Source organism: Gossypium hirsutum, chromosome A05, assembly GCF_007990345.1.
Source record: "Gossypium hirsutum isolate 1008001.06 chromosome A05, Gossypium_hirsutum_v2.1, whole genome shotgun sequence".
Taxonomy (NCBI): Eukaryota; Viridiplantae; Streptophyta; class Magnoliopsida; order Malvales; family Malvaceae; genus Gossypium; species Gossypium hirsutum.
Genome location: NC_053428.1, coordinates 27,297,152 through 27,320,895, shown reverse-complemented (window position 1 = coordinate 27,320,895; position 23,744 = coordinate 27,297,152). Strand labels below are relative to the sequence as shown.

Below are 23,744 nucleotides of genomic sequence, written 5' to 3'. Positions count from 1 at the left end.
CTCATACCATACCATTTCAATATCAATCATAAAATTTTATTATTCATTTACCCCTATTAACATGTCTCGAACTTGGACGGATACACGGATTCAACCAAAACACACCAGTTTGGCACCTAGTCTTTCCTTGGATAATTCAAAGTAATAAATTGACACCCAGTGTCTCAACGGCTAAACCGAAGTAAATTGGCACCCAGTGCCTGATCAAATTAATCCGAAGTAGTAAATTGACACCCAGTGTCTCATCGGGTCGAAGTTGAAGAATTCCCTAAACTCTTCTAATCCTATGGCATGTCATCTATATCCGACTCAGCCTGATACAATTAATAGGGTTTTCAATTCACATTTCAAATACAATCAATATTCATTTCGTTTCAAATAATTAATATATTCAGTATGTATATATACATATATATCAATTCAATCAATATAAATTTAATAAATTCATCACATGTTAAATCAATTCCATTTCAATTGCAAAACACAATAATTCTCACCTCAACACTTACTATGTACATTAAATTAAATTATTACAATTAATAACTAAATTCGGATTATAGAAACACAAACACGGAAATTTCAAACTATTCCTCGTCGACTTTATCTTTTCCCTTTTTAGTTGAAGATTCCGGTACGATGTTAGCTACGGAATTAAAACAATTAAAATTCATCAATACAACACAATTTAATTTCATATTGAAAATTTCAATTTTTACTCAATATTTGCCTAATTTTCAATTTAGTCCCTAAACCGAGACTAATTTTATTTCTTCACAATTAATCTTATATTTTCATACAAATTTCACTTTAAACTAAATTTAACTCACTATCTTCACTTAAATCCATAAATTTTGAAATTTTCACAATTTAGTCCCTCTTATACAAAATTTACTATTTGTTCTACAATTTAATCATTTTTCATTTCTAGCTTAAAAATTTATCAATTTAGTCCCTAATACTTTAATTATTCAACATAGAAAATATTTAAAAAATTAATAATTTCTAAAATTTTGACATGGGTTGGGTAGTATTTAATTCTAGGATTCTAAAAACATAAAAATTACAAGAAAATAGATTAAATTAACTTACCAATTAAGCTTTGAACTTTGAAAACCCTAGCTTTTTTCTCCTTTTTCTTTCTCTTTTTCCCTATTTCTTTTTCTTTCGTTTTACTTCTCTCTTTCTATTCCTTTTTTAATTTCATTTCTTTTATTTATTGCTTTATTCTTTATAATTATTATAATAATATAATATAATATAATATAATATAATATAATATAATATTAAGTGTTACATATATTATCATATATGTATATTATTTTTACACATGTAATTATTTTAATCATACACTTGTTAAATAGGGCTTAATTGCTTATTTAATCCCTTTACTTTTTCTTTAATTTATAATTAAACTTTCACCCTTTATGCAATTTAGTCTTTATACCTAATTACCCTTAATTCATGCAAATTTACCTAACCAAAACCTAATTAACCACACAACTAACTTCGTAAATATTTTTAATAAATATTTACTAATCCGTTTTATGAAAACGGAGACCCGACTATACACTTTCCGATTACCAGTGACTATCGGGTCGTTTCAAATATCCTCTCATTGACATTACATGGTTGATTAAAGTAAACATGGTCACAAGTCATTTGTTTTTGTGATGAACGACTTGATTACTATTTGATAGTAATTGACTTTTCATGAAGGAAGATGTAATGGCTACCATAAGATAAAATAGGATCATATTGAGAGAACGAATATAATTCCAAATAGATTAAGGATATCCTATGAGGGTAACACACTTATAACAAGGTCATTGGACAAGTATTGATCGAGTTGCTTTCGTAATGGTATGTCGTTGGGGAGAGCTTAATCACGATATTATAGTGGATGACTTCATGACTAAATGTGATTATAATTAATAGGCGAAAAGGTGGAACTTAATAATCATTTGAGTCTCATTTGCATATGTCCAATTGGTCCCTCCGTTAGCTCGTTGAAACTAGAAATGAATTCAATGTTGAATCAAATGAATAAAAATGAATAGAAATTGTGAAAATGGAGAAATGAGAAACATTTGGAAATAATTATGGTTTTCTGTAAAATAAAAATGAAAATGGAAAAATGGAATCATTTGGAAATGAATGTGGTTTTCTCCAAAATGAAAATGACCTAAAAATGAATTTATGTTTTTTCAATTAAATAAAGTCCGAAAATGGAAATAAATCATTTGGTTATAGTGAACCATTAAATGTAGAAATATTAAATATATTTTCTCATATATTCTTTTACATTAAAGTTGTGATGGTTTTAACATAATTAGAATTGAGTTGAGAAGATTATTTAATTAGAAAATATTGATATATTTATTTTAGAAATTAAAAAAATAAATATCGGGTTGAACCTAACTATAAAGTAGTAGATTAAAAGTCTAGAAAGTACTTATAATTAGACCTGAATGGGAGTGGCCCAAAGGCCCCTCATGTTAATTAGGAGGACGACAAACCCTAAATAGACTAGGAGTTTATTTTTCTAGTTGAAATAAACCTCTAAAACTCAATAAGGGTTCTGCCTTCTCTTCCTATAAATAGATGGCAACAATAGGACTATTTACACAACTTTAAGATATTGTTATTCTGCCTAAAACTAGTGAGAATTTATTTTTCAACTATTAAATATATTTTTCGGAATAACAATTTCTATCAATTTCTATTTGAGAAGAGATTTTTGTTTTCACACTTAAATAAAGAAAACTATTCCTAGTTCTATATTTTGATTTGAAATCGTTCAAGTCCACACTTGAAGTAGTCCGTGGTACAAGATTAGCAAAGAATGTCGTTCGATTGAAAGCCGGGAACAAAAAGGATTCGTCTAGCAAAAAGCGTAGCTGTGAATTCAATTTAAGGTTTATTGCTATAAATATTTCAAACCGACTCGGTTTTTAAATTTTTTATTTTTCAGTATACAAGAAAACCGTTTTCAAATTAAATTTTTTTCCAACAATTTCAAACTTTCCAAACTACTATATATTTTGATTGTAATATTGAACTTTGAAATAAATTTAGTAGAACCAAAAGTAGGTACGAAGGACACCAAAACCAAAGGTGTATGTGGGAGAATTTTAATCGCTCTCTCTCTATTTTTTTTCTCTACCTTATCTTTATAAAAGAGTAAGGTTTCCTCCTCTCTCTTTTTTTTTTCTCATCTGCTAGTAAGGTTGGCCTTTGCGTCGGTTAGAGGTGCTCATGGGTCGGGTCAGGCCTAACAAAAAATTTAGGCCCATTTGCTAGGCTTGGCATGAAAAATGGGCCTAAAATTTTACTCAAGCTTGACCCTGATAAAAATGTTAAAACTCGGGCCCGGCTTGTTTTTATTAATTTTTTTATTTTTTATTTTTTATATAATTTTAGAATATAAATAATACATCAAAAACACCAAAAATATTAAAATAAATATTTTCTGACAAATTGAAAATATACTTAAATAATATTAAGATAGATGCAACTTAACAATTAAATGCCTCTAAAATAATAATAAAATTAACAATAAAACAAGTGTTATACAATATCCAAACAATAATAACAAAATAATAGTAACATAATAGTGAAATTACTGCAAAATAGAGAGAAAACAACAAGAAAATAACAGATTTTTTTGTCCTTTTTTGAATTCGGGTTAGTCTGGGCAAAAAATATCTTATCTGAGGCCTGACTCATTTTTTAAACGGGCCTTATTTTTTTTCAAACCTATTTTTTGGGCTTATATTTTTGCCCAAGCCCTCACACTTTTCGAACAGACCTTCGGACTGGGTGGCTCGACCCATGAGCAGGTCTATCGCTCTCTTCTCTTTAATTTTTGGCATAATATGCTTGAGATTTCACTCCAACTTTTGACCGTTGTGATGAGGGTGGATTGACCCGCTACCACTATGTGGGTCTCCACGCTTTTGTGTGATGCTCTCTATTTTTTCTTTTGTTTATTTTTCTTTTTTCAAGCTTTGCATTCCCTTCATTAAGCCTTTTGATACTCTTGGCGTCATCGTTGCTTGGGCTCTTTCTAAGGCAGAGTTCCAGGTTCTTAGATTTTGTCACATCAAACACTTATGTTAGGTGGTGGGAGCCACTTTATAGCTAAAGGACACAAGTGATGGTTGTAGCCGCCTGACTTCTTGCTTCCTTGGTATCCTATGACATTTCCTTTCTCTCCTCCTCAGGTGACGACAATAGTGGAGTTTTCTAGGGGCTAAGGTTTTAGGCAAAGTTGTTGAAAATAGATTGGATCAGATCATCCAACCAAACCAAGAATCGACTAGAGTATCAATATGAAGAAGGGTATTGAACTAATTGACTTAGGAACTTGTACCAACAAGTTGAACTTGGCAAAATAAAACGGTTAAATTAAATTTTTAATATTTTTATTTTTATGAATTCTCTAATAATTTAATTAACTGAACCAAATGAACCGATCAAACTGGTCAAATCAATTGAATTAATGTACTAGTAATCTAATCGATTTAACTATCGATCCGATTTTTAAATTATTGTTTAAGATGATGAATGAAGCTAGACTTGGGCATTTTTGTTTTTTGGTCCCTTTATTTTCTAAAGTTGTATCTTTTTTTAGGTTTTTGGGCTTTATTATACATGTACTCATTCTATTGATCAATGGTTTATGTTTACCAAAATAAAACCCCCAAAAACAGAGCATTAGCTTGTATTATAGTTGCCTTGGCTCTGTACTCTCATGTTATTTTTATTCAAATTTTAAAAAATTAATAAATTTAGTCATCACCAATTACAAAATGATAAATTTTAATTTTTTAAAACTGTAGTCAGAAATGGTGGTTTGAAGGGGAATGGAAGAAAAGGCAAGATGGGCATGGTTTTAGATTGAAGGCTGCCATGGCAATTGGCAAACAAGTTCAAAATTTGGGCATTAAGGGTGTTTATTTCACCCACCCATTTGCATTCTGACTGTTTTTATGCTTATCCCTATAATTTCTGAATGGATCTCAAACGACTACCTCATAATAAACATGATCCTTCCTTTTTCACAATTTAAACATTGCTCAAAAAGTATATTAAATTTATTTAACCTTTTACTCACATTTTAAAACATTAACATTTAAATCCATTATATTACAAATTATTTGCAAAATTGGCAACAGACACTTCTTTTTCTGACAAATGTCAGACTTCTTCAACTAACACATATGCATTGAATTTGATTAATACTCCATTTTATGCATTAATTGCTCAAATTAAAATTCATAAATGGAAAAATGAAATAATCACAACTAAATCTCCTTTTGGAAAGCTTTTTTTTTCTTAAAAAAAATAAAAATTTATGTGGTGACCATAATTTTCTTAATTGGAAATATTTTAAATAAAGCAAAAAATTCTCTAAGAAAAAAACTTTTAAGTATTAAAGTACCACCAATATGCAATTTCTGCACATAAAAAATTTAGACATTTCTAATTTGCTTTATATTTAATCTACACCCTTTTATATCCACCACCTCTTTTGTTGGGATCAATCTGTATAAACAACAAACAAGAAAAATAACGAAGAAATTGAAAAGATCGAACAAAAAAATTTTACGTGGAAAACCCTCAAAGAGGAAAAAACCACAAGCAAAGTTTCACTAAATAAGTAAACAAACGAGCATACAATATGAAGAAAATAACCTAACCATACAACCTGTTCATTACCCAAAATCCCGAATATAAAGCTCAAAATCTCAAAAAGCAAATCAGTAAATAAAACTCTAAATCTCATAGGACACTCACAAAAGGGATACAAATACTCTTCATAATTACCACGAAACTCTTACCAAAACTCATATGCGACTATATCTTGTTGCCTAAAGAAAAGTTTTTGATGATTGGTATAACAAAATACGGATATAATGGCCCTTTAAATAGACTAAGATTAAAGTTCTAATCATACTAAAATATCCCTATGATAATTAGAGTCTAACTAGGAGAAGAATTCTTGCTTGAAGTCTAAAATGCGGTTACCAAATAGGAGAACATGTTGTCGCAATGTCCCATTCTCGTCATCACGACGTCGTCCCGAAGAGTCGATGCTCCTTGTCCCGACATCGGGCTTGTTTTTACCCTTCTTCAGTTGCTAGTCGATTCTCGTCTAAAGTACCTAAAACGTGTCTGATAAATATAAGGCACACCCCACATCTATACTTTTTTTTTTAATTTCTTTTGCAAGCATTTTTGTTTTCTTATCATCTTTCTTATTTTTATTCTCATAATATCAAATTACCTTTTTCAAAAAAAATTGTAATCGGTGAATTTCATATTTATACTTCATACAAATCCTTCCATATTCTCCTTTATTTTTCAAGTTTTAAAATTTAAATTCAATTGTTTTATTTTGTTAAAATTATGGTTATTATAATGCCATTTTTAATTAAATGACAATCCATTGACTATTTTTTATTTAAAATTATAACATTAACGAAATTAACAAATTAACAACTGAACTTGAATTTTGAAATATAAAAAAGTATAAAGACTAAATTTCTTTAAATAAAAATACAGAAACTAAATTATAAATGTAGGAAGAGTAAAATGATGGCATTTTTTAACCTTGCTTTTATTCACTAAATGTAATATTTTCCTTTAACATCTCTCCGTGTTTTCAGTTATATATAAGGAATTTCACCTTTATTACAAAACATATGTTCCTATATTTCACAGATTTCTATTGAAGTCCTCAAATTCAGTTTCCTTTTATATACAACCTCCAATCACAATTTCAATTGACCGTAAATGGGCCAATTATAAATCAGTCTTTCTGTGTTTTTACTTCTTTTTAAGGACCGTCGCTTTTTAAATTTACACTTCCAGCCCTCATGTTTTTCAAAATTAGGTTCTTCCGCATTTCACTTTTCCACCCATTTATTACAAAGCAGAAAATGCATTAATGTATCTAATTGTAGTTCCAACGTTAATTTATTAAGAAAAGGGAAAGGTTGCCTAATAGATTGTGTTGATTTTGGTTGAAATTGGTAAGGAAATTAAGCTTTCTTAAGGTTGCAAGTAGATCCGTTTATTCCTGTACAAATGTATTTTTTTTTCTTTCATAAGTTATAACGCCAATATTATAAATATATTTACACTTCCAGTCCCTTATTTCTTTTTTTTTTGCATGCTTCTATCTAACATGCTAACTATTATTCATTTCTCCATAATTCTTAAACAATTTACACCTAAAAAATTAAGGATACTATTTTTCAAACGGGCAACACATTTAATTTTTGAAAATAAATTTCAATTTATCCTCGTATTTTTCTATTTAAATATTTATATTAATTATAGTACATATTTTGATCACATACATCACACGAATTTAAGAAAATTTTTGTCGCTTGACAAATTTCACTGGTAATTGACTTACAATAATTTGAAGAATAATAAAGAATAATGTGATAGTTAAATTAGTTAATTGTGAATTACTAATAAAATTTTGGTGCTTAATAGGTTTAAATAAAATATTATAGGTCCAATTTTGTGAATAAAACTGATAATCTACCATGTTTTCAATAATCAATTCATATGATTTAAAAGTTCTAAAATAAAAATTAAGAGAAAATTTAAAATTTATATAACTTTTTACAACAATGATTTAAATATGAAAAGATAGTCACAACTTAAATTCTTAATAAATATTTATTTTAAAATTATGAAATTAAAATCTTATTTCAGTTACGTGCTATGCACGTGTTAATCCACTTTATTCAATGCTTGTACTAGGTCTAGGTTCCAGGACAACGAGGCATGGTAGATGGCGGTGGGCGCATGCTGGTTTCGGTGGTGGATCCATTCCTCACAATCAAAACAGTGCTCATTCCCCAGCTATTATGCCTTTCGAAATGGCAATGCATATACCACACCCCTGAAAACATTATATTATATATAAATATCAATTACTTAATAACTTTGGTAGTTAGAAAGATTTGAGCTCTGTTTTTTCTAATTGAAAAACTTACCGGGGTTTTTTGCAAAAAACCTGAGGGCAACCCATCCTGCAGCAGGACTGTGGACAGTGTTTATAAGTGGCGGATCAACTAGGTTATATGTGCTTGGGTCTGTCTCATTGTTGAAATTTCCGGTACCAATTCCCACCCAATAGAAGCTGAAACCGTGCAAATGAATTGGGTGACTTCCACCAGCCCCCAACCGGGTCGTTTGCAGCACCATCTCTACTGCATCCCCATAATTTACCACAATAGCCCTCGTCCCTTCCCCAGCTACAGTATTGAAATCAGTCAAGTTTCCAGTGAAATTATAGAATACTGGTGGATTAAACGGAAAATCTTGGGTGAAAACACCAGTGATGTTCCTGCAATATTACCAAAACTTTAAGAATTAGCTACAGTAATCAAATTATTTTTCCTTTTCTTTTCTAGCGGTACTAGAATTGCTATATATATACACACACACCTGTAGTATGCTTGGAGAATGTCAATACGTGGGGAAACAAAGCTGACATTGTTCAGACTTGCAGCGAATCTGTCATCTGAAACACATTCTGATGTGTTGCATGGCAAGGTGTTTGTGGCGATTGTAATGTACAGTCGTCTATTGATATCTGTATCCGCCGGTACGTTTATGGTCGGGTTTTGGGAGACATTGGTGTACCGAATTTGGTTGATGAAGTTAAGCATAGCATCTGTATCGTTCATTGCGGGCAGCGGTATCAAGGAAGCATTCAATCCACCCTCATTGTTTGTATATTGAAAAACGCCAGTAGTAATGAAGTCACTAGGTTGAGCAGCGGAATCAGAGAAAGGCCTAATAGCCATGTAATATTGGCCGACGTTTTGATCGGCAATGACCAAAACATCCATGGTTTGACCAGGGCTTATCATTATATAGTCTGTGGTGAACATTCGAACGTAGGAGGCATCTTGTGCGACGACAATGAGGGTGTGGTTTGTGATGGTAAAGAATTGCTCTTCGTTCATTGCAGCATTGATTATGCGGAGAAGGTATATATTCTCAGACTCAACTTCCATGAGGAATATTGTATCTGCAACACCCAATGATAGACTCCTAGTGTAAGTAAGGATCCCTAGGCATAGAAATTCGATTCCGGTTTCTGTAATGCGGAGAACGTACCATTGGGGCATCCATATGTGTCTCCTAAATGTCCATTGATAGCATAAGCATCTGCTGTGCGAGGAGCAACACCAGCTGCGAGTGCATCATCGATAATTTGCTTGTAATCCCCATTGTACCACGATTCTGTATATACAGACAAGAATCAAACTAAGATTCATATAATTATACACAAGTAACAGAACCGAAAAATCAAAAGACATACTTACGAAGTATGATTGTTTGATCGGCGTTTGGAGTGGGGAAAGGATAAGTATCGTTCTCAGCTGGTAAAATGATGAAAGCTCCATGGACAGAACCGCGAGTCCAGTCACTGTGTGCATGCCACCACAGGGTTCCTATTTCATCCGATAATATGATTTCATGGGTGAAGTTGGTCCCTGGTTGAATCGGGCACTGCGTTATGAACTCGGGACCGTCGAACCATGGATTCCTTGGTTGTTTCACGCCGTGCCTGCAACATGTTTAATTTATCTTAATCACTAATGAATTCAATTCTTAGGGAAATTATCATTGGAAGAATGAAAGAAAGGTTATAGTTACCAGTGAATGGTGAAGCTATAGTTTCCTTGATTGTGGACATTAACGAAGACAGTGTCACCTTTGTGAACCCGAATCTCAGGCCCCGGGTAACTATCGTTTACGACCAGCAATGTCGTTGTGTTGCACAGTTTCGTAAAGTTTGACTCTCGCACCTGCAATAAAAAAACTATGGTTTCACTTATTATATAAAAAAAAGGTAATCATTTCGCTGTCCAAGCAGCTGTGATGATTTTGTTGTCTTCATTCTCAGACGCTTAGCCATCATGTTTTTAGGAGTCATATTTTAATAAGAAGTCTAAGATTAATAAACTTAAAAAATTCCAAAATATGTAGACGAAACGACTGTGACAAGTAAGAATATATAAGAAAAAGGGAACTCACAAAGAACTCATAGTGATGTACATCAGCACTGCAAAGGAGCAAAGTGCTTAGAAATAGAACCCCTACAAACCATGAGACCATATCTCGCTGTAAACCCTTTTTTTTTCCCTCTCTACCGTGTTCTTAGTTCGCCCCTGAATTTTGTCATCTTTGGGCCATAAAATTCAACCATTTATAGGAAAGGAAGCTCCTGCTCCTTTGGTTTCTTTCTTTGCAACTGTACTTTGTATACATTGACTTGGGGGAAAAACAAACGTTCCAAAATATATATTAAAAAAATGGAAAATGGAAATTAACAATAACATCAAGCCACCTGTCCACTACATTTTTGAAACGTTTTTTCAATTTATTTCAATTTTTTATATCTTATGTTAAACATTATTTTATTTTTAAATTTTGCTTTTTAAAGAAATCCACTGCCATGTAATTCAAAATTCATATTTAATCCGATTATTTTATTAATTTTTATTTTTAAAATTTTTATTTAAATTAAGATATGGGTGTTTGCTAACTTGCTAATAGTTTTGGTATTTATTTTTGAACCACTTAGGAAAAAATATTTAAACATATTTTTTATTATTTAATTATAAATGATATTTTTTTAATACTAGTATATCATGTTATGTGTTGCATGGAATTTTATATGTTTATTTTAATTTATTAAAAAATATATATTTATAATATCAAAAAATATTTTTTTATTTAAATGAGGATTTGTTTTAATTTTTTAAAATAATTTATAAAATAAAATACCATTTTAAAAGTAATAAAAATGAAAAATGAAAACAATCTATAATAAAATAGTAAGTAATTAAATAAAAGAATTTAAATCAAGCATAAAGTCAGTATTGAACTAAAAATTAATTAAAAATTGAATTAATAGATACATCTATTAAAATAATAAATATATTTGAAACTATATAAGAAAGTACATGATAATAATAAATTGAAAAAATAAAAAGAAAATAGTCCAGCATCACTTATATTAATAGTTCATGACAAATATGAACACATTTAATAATGATTATAATATAATTTTTACATTTTGAATTTCTTTTCAAATCAAATAAATACTGGATAAATAAATAAAAAAACATTTTTACTATCAACTTTCAATGGTGGTAGAAAAAGATGCATTTTTTATTATCAACGTTGATGATTGCTTATGTTTTGAATACTCCTAGATTGGAAGAGAAAGAAAATGAATTTGTTGTTGCAAGCCAAAAAAGGTAAAAATGAACAATGTTGATTACATGTGCATAGACCACATATTGAATGATTTATCTGATGGTTTGTTGAATGCCTACTAGAACAAGACCACAATCTAGGAGTTATGGGATAAATCGGAGATAAGATACATGATCGAATATGCTACAAGTAAGAAATTTCTTACTAGTTGTTTCAATAATTATCACGCGATTGATGGTCGTTCTGTTATGAAATAATTTCGTGAAATTGAAAAAATATTGAGTTCATTTATGCAATATAACATGACAATAGACATAGTGATTGTTGTATCCTCCATTATAGATAAACTTTCTCCATCTTGGAAAGATTTTAAAAAAAGTATAAAACATAAGAAAGATGATATATTTCTTGAGGCTTTTACAAATCATGTTCAAATTGAAGAAAAATATAGAAAGCAATACCAGAACCTAGATTCTGAAAATAATCAAAAATATTACGGAGGAAGGACGGACTATTAAACCATCCAAGAGAAAGTTTGAACAGACTGTTAGAGCACTTAATTTCAAGAAGCAATAAAGGAGCTCATGCTACCATTATGGTAAGCTGAGACATTTCAAGAATGAATGTCAATTTTTAAAAAATGATATTTCTTCTAAGGTTAACAATACCGAGAAGTTTGTTTCTATGATTTTTGAAATTGATATAATATAAGATGATAATGCATGGTGGATTGATATTGGAACAATCAAACACATGTCCAAGGAAAAAGGTATGCTCTCAAAGTTCACACAATATGAATATGACAATGACTTGTACATGAGAAATTCTCCCACCACAACAATCAAAGGCAAATGATTTGTTGAACTACGATTCACTTCTGAAAAGGTTTTAACCTTGAATAATGTATATTATGTGTCACATGCAAACTTTTGAAAATATTATTTTATTAAATTATATTTTAGCATAAGTGAAAAAATTGTCTATAGTGGGCCAACCTTGTGAATCATGATTTTATTAATTCAAGATGGTTGAATTTCTTTGATTTTGTTATCATTATTTATTGAAATTATGTAACATGATTTATGGTTGTGTTATAAGAGGAAATGAGATTTAATTTTTGAGTGCCAAAGGTGGTCATGGCCGACTGGTCATTTGGGGAGTAGTTATCCGTTACAGATTCGCTGTCAAAAAGGTTGTTATACATGATTTTGAGGTTATAGAATAGGGGAAAGGCAAAGAATTCACGAAATCTCGAAGAAAAGGGTAGCAAATAGTGGTTTGGCTGATCGTGACGGCTTGGAGGGTGTAGCTACTAGTAAGGGCAATATATAGAGGCCATCTAGGGCTTTAGTTTCTGCGCAAACTTGGGATATATCTTTGAAGATCGCATTGAACCAAGAATGGAAAGTTTCCAAAAATGGCCTGCATGTCGCGCCATAGAGGAAGTATGGCGTGACACGAGACAAATTTCTACCTTATTTTTGTTTAAAGGGGGTGTGTGTGTGTGTCGCGTCATAGAGTGTATATGGCGCGAAACAAAAATGAATCTTCACATTTTTAATGTTAAGATGGTTGTGTCACACCATGGGGTTGTTATGTGATGACATGACTTCGATTTGGCCTTTCCGAGACTTACCAAAGACGGTTGGTTGTCCGTACTTGCACCCAACTAACATCTAGCTCCTCCGTTGCTCTTGGAACCCTGTTTCCTTCTAATTCTAACATTGAATAACAAGTTCAATTCCTAATTCTAAAAAATTCAAAAAAAAAAAAACTAATGTAACACCCTATTACCCAACCCAATCTCCAAATCTGGATAATAAAATGTCATATTCATCGTTTTCGTACTTATTTTCAAAACATGTAATTATAAATACACATTCATTCCAAATCTAGAAAATTGAACATACAATACCAATTTGTTAAGTCTGAGCACGAAATAGGATTGAATTGTGAAATCTCAAATTTTTAAAGTTGGTATCGATACTTAATTGCTTGGTACCGATACTGTATCGATCCATTATTTGGTATCGATACCAAAATGTGAACCTGTTTATTTTAGAAAACTATTCATGTGGTCAAATATTGATACCTAATGTCAAGGTATCGATACTTTTGTGCAAAAATTGTCAAAATCACCTTTTAAAGTTTCTATTTCATGTTCAAATATAAAACAATTTTCAATGATAATCTTGGGCACCTCAAACGTGCCATATACTCTATTGTCAAGCATATAACATAACATCACAATTCACAACAATAAATCCATCAACTTACAACCAAAACAATAAGATTAACTTGATCAAAATCTTAACAACATGTCTCTAAATTTAATTCAAACATCATGGCAAATTAGGTACAATTCTCTTCCCTATTTACATCAATTGTAAATATGCTAGTAACTAGACTTTAATTACCAATTCCATACCTATTCACTTGTAACATTCCATACTAACCTACTTGTGTCAAAATTACCACCTACGCTCCATTTAAACATTCAAGCTCAATCTAACTATTTCATTCTATTTCATTCTGCCAGTCTGTTAGCAATATAACCGTTCTACTAGAGGCATCACAAAGGGATGTTTTACTAAAAAGATACTTACCCAAATTTATTCACATACCTGATTGGTTCTTACTGATAAACCATAAAAGGAACATGTTTTAATCTCATGCTTGGTATGTTTTTGGATGATTTATCATGTGAATTAGTGAATTTGATGCTCCTAATCCTTTAAATTTATATTTTTATACTTAGGTGAGCATAGGAAAGTGAAAAGAACGAAAAAACAGCCCAAAATCGGACAAAAAAAGCTATCCTCAGGAACCACACGACCTGGGCACTTCCAAACGGGCTGGGGCACGCCTTTGTGAGCCATATGGGCTGGCCATATGCCCATGTGCCAACCTGTGCCAATTTCGAACCCTGTTTCTTTTTTACCCAGAAAAACCCAATTTTTAGGGTTTCTGGGCATTCTAAAATTTATAAATACCTATTAGAAGAGGACTAAAGGGAGCACATAGAGTGGAACAAAGAATTTACTTGAAAAAAGCCAACGGATTCAACTCAGAAGCAGGATCTCTTTCAAGATTTAAGATCTCCATTCAATTTCTCTAGAAGTTTTTGGGTTTCTTTTATGTTTTGTTGCTTTCCTAATTTTGAGATGTTTTCCTTCCAAATTATGAACTAAATTTCCTAAATGCCTAGGGAAGATGAAACCTATGATATATCTTATTATTTGATTTTCTGGATTATATGATAAATACTTGTTCTTATTCTCAATTATGTATGCTTATTTCTTGCTTTAATATTTTCAGGATATTAATTCAAGTGTGATGTGCTTATTTTAGTGAAGCAAAAGTCCTTGTTTAAGAGTAGATCTGGCATAATTGAGTGGAGTTGCATGCAATCCTAGAAATAGGATGACATAAATCTACTGGATTAGAGTCAAATCTAATAGGGGAATCCATAGATCGAGTTAATACGACAATAGAGATTTTAATTAGAAAGAGATTTCAATTAATCAAACTAGAATCAATTGTTCTTACTCTCGAAAGAGGTATTAATATAATTTAGGGATTTCTACGGATCAAGGCACAAGTGAATAAATTGTTTAATTCAGATTCAGAATAATAAGTGAAGTCTAGGTAGATTCTTTCCTGGGTATTGTCTTTCTCTTTGGTTATATTCAAGTATTTTCACATTCTATTCTCTGTCTCGTTCTTAATAATTAGTTTAGTTAAATTTAGATTAAAAACATCCCCTTTAATTTATAGGCTAGATAATAAAAAGATAGTAATTACTAGTACTTTTAGTTCTCATGGATACGATATTCCCAACTCACCATAGCTATACTACTATTCGATAGGTGTATTTGCCTTTGTCGTAATTTTAGTTAGTTTAGTGACTCATCACTTACTTTCTCATATCAGATCTCACACATATCATTCTTAATCATGCAGAACCTTTACATTACTTTGCATACACATTTACTAGTTTTCCAAGATGTTATCAACATACATATATCTAATTGAACAATTCATATGCAGGTCCAAGATAGAGACTCACCCAATACTCACCTAGATTGCAACTTGGAGTTTCAAACTCGAGCATCCCTCTCGAACTAGCAGCAACAACTACTTAGAGAACATGGAACCACCAATAAAACTCATTTACAAACAAATTACTAACATCTCAATTACAGACAACTCCCATGCAGGGTCTCTTATTCACAACTCACTGTTCATATGCTTCTTAATATCCTTATTCTTTCGAAAACTTAACATGTAGAGCTATCAGACTTACCAGGAGGTGGAACATCCACTTATTAATTCAAAAACCCTAGCTTCCAACTTAATAAAGTAGAAGAAAACATATAAGTTTAAGAAGAAGAACCAGAGAGTAGTATTGAAGGAAGAAAAACCATCGAAACGAACCTTTCTCACCATATATATATATCCAGTTCCCCTTGTGGAACTTGACAAGTGTCGATTGAATCCATAATTTCTCCTAATAAATTGCCTACAACATCCGAGAGAAATGTAAATGAGAATACTATACAAATATTATTTGACTAATCAATTCAACTGACTCCTAACCAGATCACGTTACAAAACCCAATTACCACAATGCTCAGGCAAACTGAGCGTACTATACTTTTGGCAGTAACTCTCACCAGGCTTACTCTTCCCTTGTCATATTCTTTTCTTAAATAGTAGAATAACCTAAGATAAAATCTTTAATTACTTCCACGGCAGATACTTTACGCCAAACTTTAATCTGCCAGAAGACTGCTAATAGGTAGACTACACTACATCAAACAAATAACTTTGCATGTACACGTCTTCTAATTAGATCATCCAGATTTGGGGTGTGACATGAACTCTACTTGTAGAATTAGGAATAAATACTAAAATTATACAAGAATTTTGATATAATTTGTAATGTTATACATCAACTTTAATTTAGTGCATTTGTATATATCAAATTTTAATTTTAGTTCAATTTTCACATTTTACTAACCTTATTATTTATGTAACACAATTTTCCATTACGTCATGTATAAATTGCTGGCATGTTATTTTATTAGGTTAAAAAAGATAAATTTAAATTATTTCCTCTTAGATTAAAAAAAATCCTAACAAAGAAAAAAATATTTTCCCAAGTGTGTTTATTTTTTTAATCTAGGTGGAAATAATTTAATTTTTTTGTTTGTTTTTAATATAATAAAATGACATGTTAGCAATTTACACATGGCTTAATGAAAAATTATGCCACATAGTTAACATGTTAGTGAAATGTGAAAATTGAACCAAAATTAAAGTTTGATGTATACAAATGCACCAAATTAAAATTGATATATAACATTGCAAATTGTATCAAAACTCATATATAATTTTGATATTTATCCCATAGAATTAAAATATTTTATCAATAGTGCATCAACTACTAGCATAAAGTAAAATTACTAATGCGTTGGGATAAATCTCAAAATTATGCATGAACTTTTATTCAATGTGCAATTTAATACATGAACTTTGATATGGCGCAATTATACACATGAAATTGTAGTTCAAATATATACATAAAACATTAGTTTTGATTCAGTTATACACATTTAAAGAAATAAATACATCAAATTATTTTATATTGAATAAATATAATTATTTGTGTATGCAATATGTAAACATAAAATGATGCTATATCGATAATTGTGTTAATAATTTGCAAGAATTGTATCAAATCAAAATTTTATGAATAAAACTGCACAAAATCAAAATTTTTATAAAATTGCATATTAGGTTAAAATTTATATATAATTTTGAAATTTATCCCTAATGCATTTAATGTGAACTATTAGAAATTACTAATGTGAACTATTAGAAATTACTAATATTTTAGTTAAATGTTGACAAAAAGAATTATTAAACTTTGAAACTTCAAACTATATTTAGCTATTTATCATTCAACCTAACATGTATCGGTATTCCACTAGTAATTATTATCTTTTGCTTAGTTTTAGAGGTAGAGTTGACATGGTATATGAATTTCCTTAGTAGTTTGAGTTAAGAAATCATTAAACAAAGCGTGAATCATGTTAGAATTTTAAATAATATTTAATATGAAATTAGAACTATAAATTAGAATCTGTCATGTTAAATTATTAAGAATAAATCAATAACAGAACTAGATATAGAAATGTACCTAAATCCATGAATTCCTTGAAATTTTTTGGATCTTGAGATTTTGATCTTCTAAATTAACACATAAGAAATTTAAAGAATATTTGCTCTCTCTTTCCTAAGGATGGGATATTAGAAAAGATATGTTGTGTATAATTTGAGGACCATAACCCTAATATATAACTTTGACACACTAATTCCTAATTAGCCCATAATTAATTAGAATTAGATACTTTATTTAATAATTAAAGTCCAATAAATCTTAACCAAATTAGATCACTTTTAATTTGGGTTAATCTATCATGATAGTAAATAATAACATGTAATTATTCTTATTATATATGTGATGTCCATATTTTCTAACAAATCAAACGTGAATCATGATTTTCTCTTTACACATCAATCAAAAACAAGAGGAAGAAAATGTAAAATGATCAAATGCAACTAATGTACAAAATTTCACCAAATAAAGCAAAATGCACGAGTTAAGTATAGCAAAGAATCATAAAACTGTAATACAAGAATAACATTTTTTTGAAAAGCAATACTATTAGATTAATGCTTATCACAAATGAAAATAACAAGGATCTTTACACATGTCAAAAAGATCAACTAACGGTAATCACCATCGTAAATCGTTTTAATTGAATCTTAACAACACTACTGATCTAATACTCTAACAATGATCCCATCAGATAAGATTACATATCTATTTCAAAGACAAAATTAAGTTGGAGATTATCCAGCTGCCATCTACGACTTTGTTTGTAACTTTGAATAAATTACTTACGGGAAAAGACGTCAAAAATAATTAAAACATTGCATGCATGCATGCAGTTTAGTCCGTATAGAAAGTAATCCATGTTTAAAATGTTTTAACAAGTTTTTCCTGGGGAGGACTTAATTTACGTTACGTGTATGGTGGTCATAAAGACTATCGGAATGAGAAAATTTCCAGAAAATAGGACCATGTAGGAGAAGACATAATGGCTCACAATTTCTGACTCTACATATTCTGCTCATAACTATATCCACATATATTTAACACTCACTATATCTTTATCTCTTGTATTATACACCAAGTTTTATCTTGTTACTGACTTTTCGCATGTTTCAATTTTTTTTTCATTTGTTTTTTATATAAACATATTTAATAAAATTTCAAAAACTATTTAGCATAAATATATTTTAATATACATTTTTTATTATTTAGCATGGTTGCAGGATTTTTTTTATTTAATATAAATATAATTGTGATAGTCTGATCGGTATTTTACAATTTTGATTTTTTTTCCATAGGCAATGTTCATTCAAGTGGGGTGCAAATGATTTACCTAAGGCCAAGGGTCATGACTCTAAACTAAATGTGTATGAATTTCTTTTAACTTCTAAATAAATTTATTTTGTTATAATTTTTTTAAAATTATTAAAATATATTTTTACAATTAAATTTGCAATAAGCTGTGTTAAATTTTAAAACACATATATAATGGTGGTTTTAATAAAGTTAAGTTTTTTTTTTCAGACAATTCAGTGTCCAATATTTATAAAAGACTTTACTTAATGCATCCTTTAGTCACTAAGTCACTAAAGTATATATACCGTTTCCCTAATTTTTATCTTTAAAGTTTTTTTTTTCGTTTTAATCCTGTTTCAGTTTAATCCTTCCATATACTAGTATGTATCATATTATGACATCATCTCCCAAAAAACTTTAAGAGATCTTTTAAAAATGAAAATTATTAAAAATTACAAAAAAAATTATAAAAATATAGAAATTTTTACTAAAAATTACTATTTTTTAAAACTAAATTATAAATTTTAATATTTTATAAATGACATTTACTAGAGCTTGAATATAAGATCATTATCTTTTGAAAGGATACCGAGTAAGAAAACTGTTTTATAATTCAATCAATCAAAATTTATACATGGTCAATTTGTTAAGTGACAAATTTGAATAAATTTTTAAAATTTATTAAAATAATGAAAAATAATATTATTTCAATTCAAATAATAATGAAAATATTCAAATATGTCATCCTTCTCCCAATATCCACCATTATTATCGAGTGTTTGATACAAAATAAAGAGAGCATTGACACAATGATGGAAGGAAGAAGTTTACGCCAGAAACATCGGGAAAGTCTAAAAGTTAATGTATTTTAAAATAATAAAATTTTGATATAAAAAGTGTTACTTTTTATTAAAATATTTTTAAAATACAATTTTTATAAAAATTGATTGTATTTTTAATTAAATACAATTTTTATATCAAATTTTAATATTTTAAATGTGATTAGCAAATGTTTATTTTAAGATGCAACAATTTTTACCCTTTTTTTTTTAGTTTTAAAATTTTTTACAATTTCTAATAATTTTTATAATTTTAATATTTTACAATTTCTAATAACTTTTATAATTTTATAGAGTTTTTATATTTTTTTACAATTTTAAAATATTCTAACATATTTTTAAAAATGTTAAAAATGTGTGGTAATGTTAAGGATTGAACTGGAAACGTCTAATAACATTAGGGATTGAGATGGGTCAAAAAAACCTTTAACTATCAAAGTGGAAAAAAGGTATAGTACTTTAGGAGTTAAGTATGCATTAAGCCATTACACTTTAATTAAATTTGAAGTTGAATCAAGTTGAATTTTTAAATGAGAAATAAAATTCTCTTAACGTTGTTTTCTTTGTTTGCAAAACTTGAATCTAAAACCTAAAATAAAATATATTGAACTCTTTTAATTACAATTTTTTTTATATTTTTATATCAATTTTAATACAATATCGTATCTAAAATTTAAAGTTACTTCTCCTTCTAAAAGTATAATATACCTGTAACCATCATTTATTAGAAACTCATCATTTTTTAACTACTTAATTCAATAGAAATGGGTCAAAGTTTGATATGACGGTAAACACGGAAGGAGGGACTTGACATCATTGGGATAATCATGGGTCGTTAGTAATGTTTTCCTTCGCTGAATTTATGTAGATTTGGAAGCTCTTAAAATAGGCAAATTAGAGTTGTAGTGGCATATGATTTTTCCCTTAATTAATTTTCACATACACTGCCAAAAACTAGGTAGGCAGTCGCATAATCTCTTGCAATCCCACATATTATCTCTTACTTTGTGATTGAATGAATTTTAAATAAAAAAGATACCATTAGCCATGAAAATGAATGAAAAGACTTGATGATTTTCTATCAAAATTGCTGAACTTGGAATGGGAAAAAGAAAAAGAATCTCCGTCATCTCCTTTCCATGTTGATTTGATCTTTCCGTTTCCGCCCATGTGGGAAATGAAAAAGTCGTTTTGCATGTAACTTGTCTCTACACCTTTCCATACCACAAATTATAATACGTAATACATAAAAACCAAATGGCTGTTTTCAAACTTTAACTCACCTCCTTTGAAAAATGGTTGCTTCTTTTTATATATATATAAATAATTAAGAAATGGATGAAAACCGAAACATTACATAAAGGAAGGGGAGAACTGAAGAACACATATACATAGAACCAAAAACAAAAAGAACATGGGTTCTGAAAAGCAAGGGTTTATATGGTTATCAGGGCTTTTGTTTCTGAATATCTTTGTCTTATCCACAGCCGATGTCCACTATTACGAGTTTTCTGTAAGTTCCTTGCATCTTCCCCCTTTTCTGTTTGTGTTAATAAGAGAGAGCAGTGCTGAATTTTGATTTTGGGTTTTATTTAAATTAGTTGCAAGAATCCCCGTTCACAAAGCTGTGTAGCACGAAGATCATCTTGGCCCTCAATGGCAGCTTTCCAGGGCCTGAGATTCGGGTTCGCAGAGGGGACACAGTTTCTGTCAATGTCCACAATCAAGCAAACTATGCTGTTTCCCTCGACTGGTAATACTAATATATACATATATGTATATGCTTACACTCCTAGTTTACGATAAAACACTTAAATCATATATATAGATATATGTTTGTGGGTTTGTAGGGAGGGCGTTGAGGATACAATTGAAGGTTCGAATAATACAATTCAGCCAGGGAGAAACTTCACTTACAATATAGAGTTAGGGGATGAAATAGGAACTCTGAGGTGGCACGCTACCAGTGCTTGGGCTGCTGCAACCGTCCACGGTGCCTTTGTCATTTTGCCAGTAGCCAATGAAGACTATCCTTTCCCTGCACCTACTTCTGATCAAACAATTATACTTGGTACATCTGATTAACATGTTTGATTCATATATTTTGCAAATTAATTGCTTATATGAATGTTTTGGCATAATATTTCGTTAGGGGAATGGTTCAGGGAAGAGTTAACGGAAGCTAATCAAACCATTGCTCCTGGCTCAGCAGATGCTTACACTATCAATGGTCATCCCGGAGAAACATATGGATGCAGCAACGGTACGTATCCGCTATTGTTTAGACTTTTTCTTTTTCTGGTATCTGATATCTGGTAATGACTTAGGCCTCACTGTTTCCAAGTTAAGTCAGGTCAGATATTCATAAGACTAAAATCCGAGATGTTGGACCCGTCAAAATCTTGTTTTTTTTTTTTATTAACTCTATTTTGTACTTTTAATACGTAAGTTTGCATCACATGAATTAAGCATCCTCTTCCCTGGGCCATACAGCATGAAATGAAAACTGATAACAGATTAACTTTTATGCAGAAACCTTTACTATGAATGCTAATAATCCAACAATTTTGATGTTGTAGATACAACTTTTGAGATGCAAGTAGATTACCAGGGCCTTTACCTTGTTCGCGTAATAAATGCAGTTGCCAATGAAACAATGCTGTTTGACATCGAAAAACACAGATTGACGATTGTCGGACAAAATGGGACATATACCAATCGTTCCTTTACAAGTTCTTTAACCCTAGCCCCAGGCCAAGTTATTGACGTCTTGTTGTGTCCAAACCAAAATGTTGGCCGTTATTACATCACTGCTCGATCTTCCTCCGGCAGACATATTACCAATGGAATTCTGCGATATACCACCACTACTACTAGTTTTTAATATAGGTAAATAGTTTCGTCCGTTGCTAAGAAATAATAATAAGAGTAATGTTGAAATAAGAGATTAAATATAATGTGTGTATGTTCCTTTATATTTGTTGTGATCGTTGTTGGTTGTTTGAACGATGAGTTTTCAATGTTGTAATGGGAAGATGTTGTTTAACTAAAATGTACAATGTGATTTATTCGTTATTGTAAGACCCGATCAGAGATCCAGTTGGAACTTCGGTTCCAATTCAATCACTTCAAAAAAATAAATTAAAAATACTTACAATTGCAAAAGAATAATTTAAAATTATTAAAAATTAAGAAATAATATTTTTCTTTAAAAAACCAAACATAAAATTGAAAAAAAAATCAATTATTGTTAAAAATAATGAAAAATTCTACATTTTGATTTATTTGAAATATGTATATATATTTAATTATATCTCAATTGAATAGTTTTTAATTTAATCACTTCTTGTAATATCGTATTTATTTAAGGCTAAAATTAAATGATAGTAAATAGGGTTAGAAGTTGAATATTGCATAAATTTCATACCAACAACAAATAATATTGAAAAAGTTTATACTGTCATCAAAATTTTGTAAAAATAAATATAAATGATTTCGTTTTTAGTAATGTGATATTAATATATGCAATAATAATAAATTGTATAAACATCAATACAAAATTATATTAAAACCTTTTATCATCAGCATAATAAAATGCTTATTTAAAGTTTCCAAACATGAGAGAAAGAGAGAGAGAGACTGAAGCATTCGGGAAAAAAATAGAAGCATCGAAATTAGGATTGTGGACAATGAGGCATCTAATCATGCTGTGACTTGATTGTATAATAAGAATAACAAGAGGTGTACAACTGACAATTGGGACAAACACTAATCGTTAGTGGAAAAATCTCATTGATCAACTTAATCGGAGGGAGCTCCATGAGTTTGGCTCATGTTTCTCAGAATTTATCGACCTAGGTCATATCACCCGTTAAAAAAGGTAGTTGTCGGTTCTTCAATGCATGCTCCAACGAATTTTGCTGAGCGTTATCCGACCTTTTTCCGACTGGTTACAGTCATGGTTGCCCCCAATTCTAAACAACTTCTATTTTCTTTAATATAATAACTTCCACCTTGTAGAGTTAGCATCGAGTTATTGGTTAACACCAAATTTTAACACCGTTTGTCTAAAAAATATTGTCCAACATAGGCTGCCACATCACCTAGTCAAAAAAATATTGTCCAACATAGGCTGCCACATCACCTAGTCAGCTGTATTTTTA

General features: G+C 30.1%; 2 protein-coding genes across 2 annotated transcripts; one reads left to right on the top strand and one right to left on the bottom strand.

Moving 5' to 3' along the window:
* Positions 1–7,610: 7,610 nt before the first annotated feature.
* Positions 7,611–10,312, bottom strand: LOC107959549 (laccase-14). Its single transcript, XM_016895623.2, has 7 exons — positions 10,075–10,312; positions 9,694–9,845; positions 9,360–9,604; positions 9,151–9,276; positions 8,473–9,061; positions 8,019–8,371; positions 7,611–7,924 (listed from the first exon to the last, which is right to left on the bottom strand). Exons 1-7 carry the CDS (start codon positions 10,153–10,155, stop codon positions 7,785–7,787), a joined length of 1,686 nt encoding a protein of 561 aa, XP_016751112.1. The 5' UTR covers positions 10,156–10,312; the 3' UTR covers positions 7,611–7,784.
* Positions 10,313–20,832: 10,520 nt separating this feature from the next.
* Positions 20,833–22,656, top strand: LOC107959550 (laccase-14). The gene is made up of 5 exons (XM_016895624.2): positions 20,833–21,094; positions 21,183–21,334; positions 21,432–21,652; positions 21,734–21,844; positions 22,161–22,656. Exons 1-5 carry the CDS (start codon positions 20,996–20,998, stop codon positions 22,463–22,465), a joined length of 888 nt encoding a protein of 295 aa, XP_016751113.2. The 5' UTR covers positions 20,833–20,995; the 3' UTR covers positions 22,466–22,656.
* Positions 22,657–23,744: the final 1,088 nt, after the last annotated feature.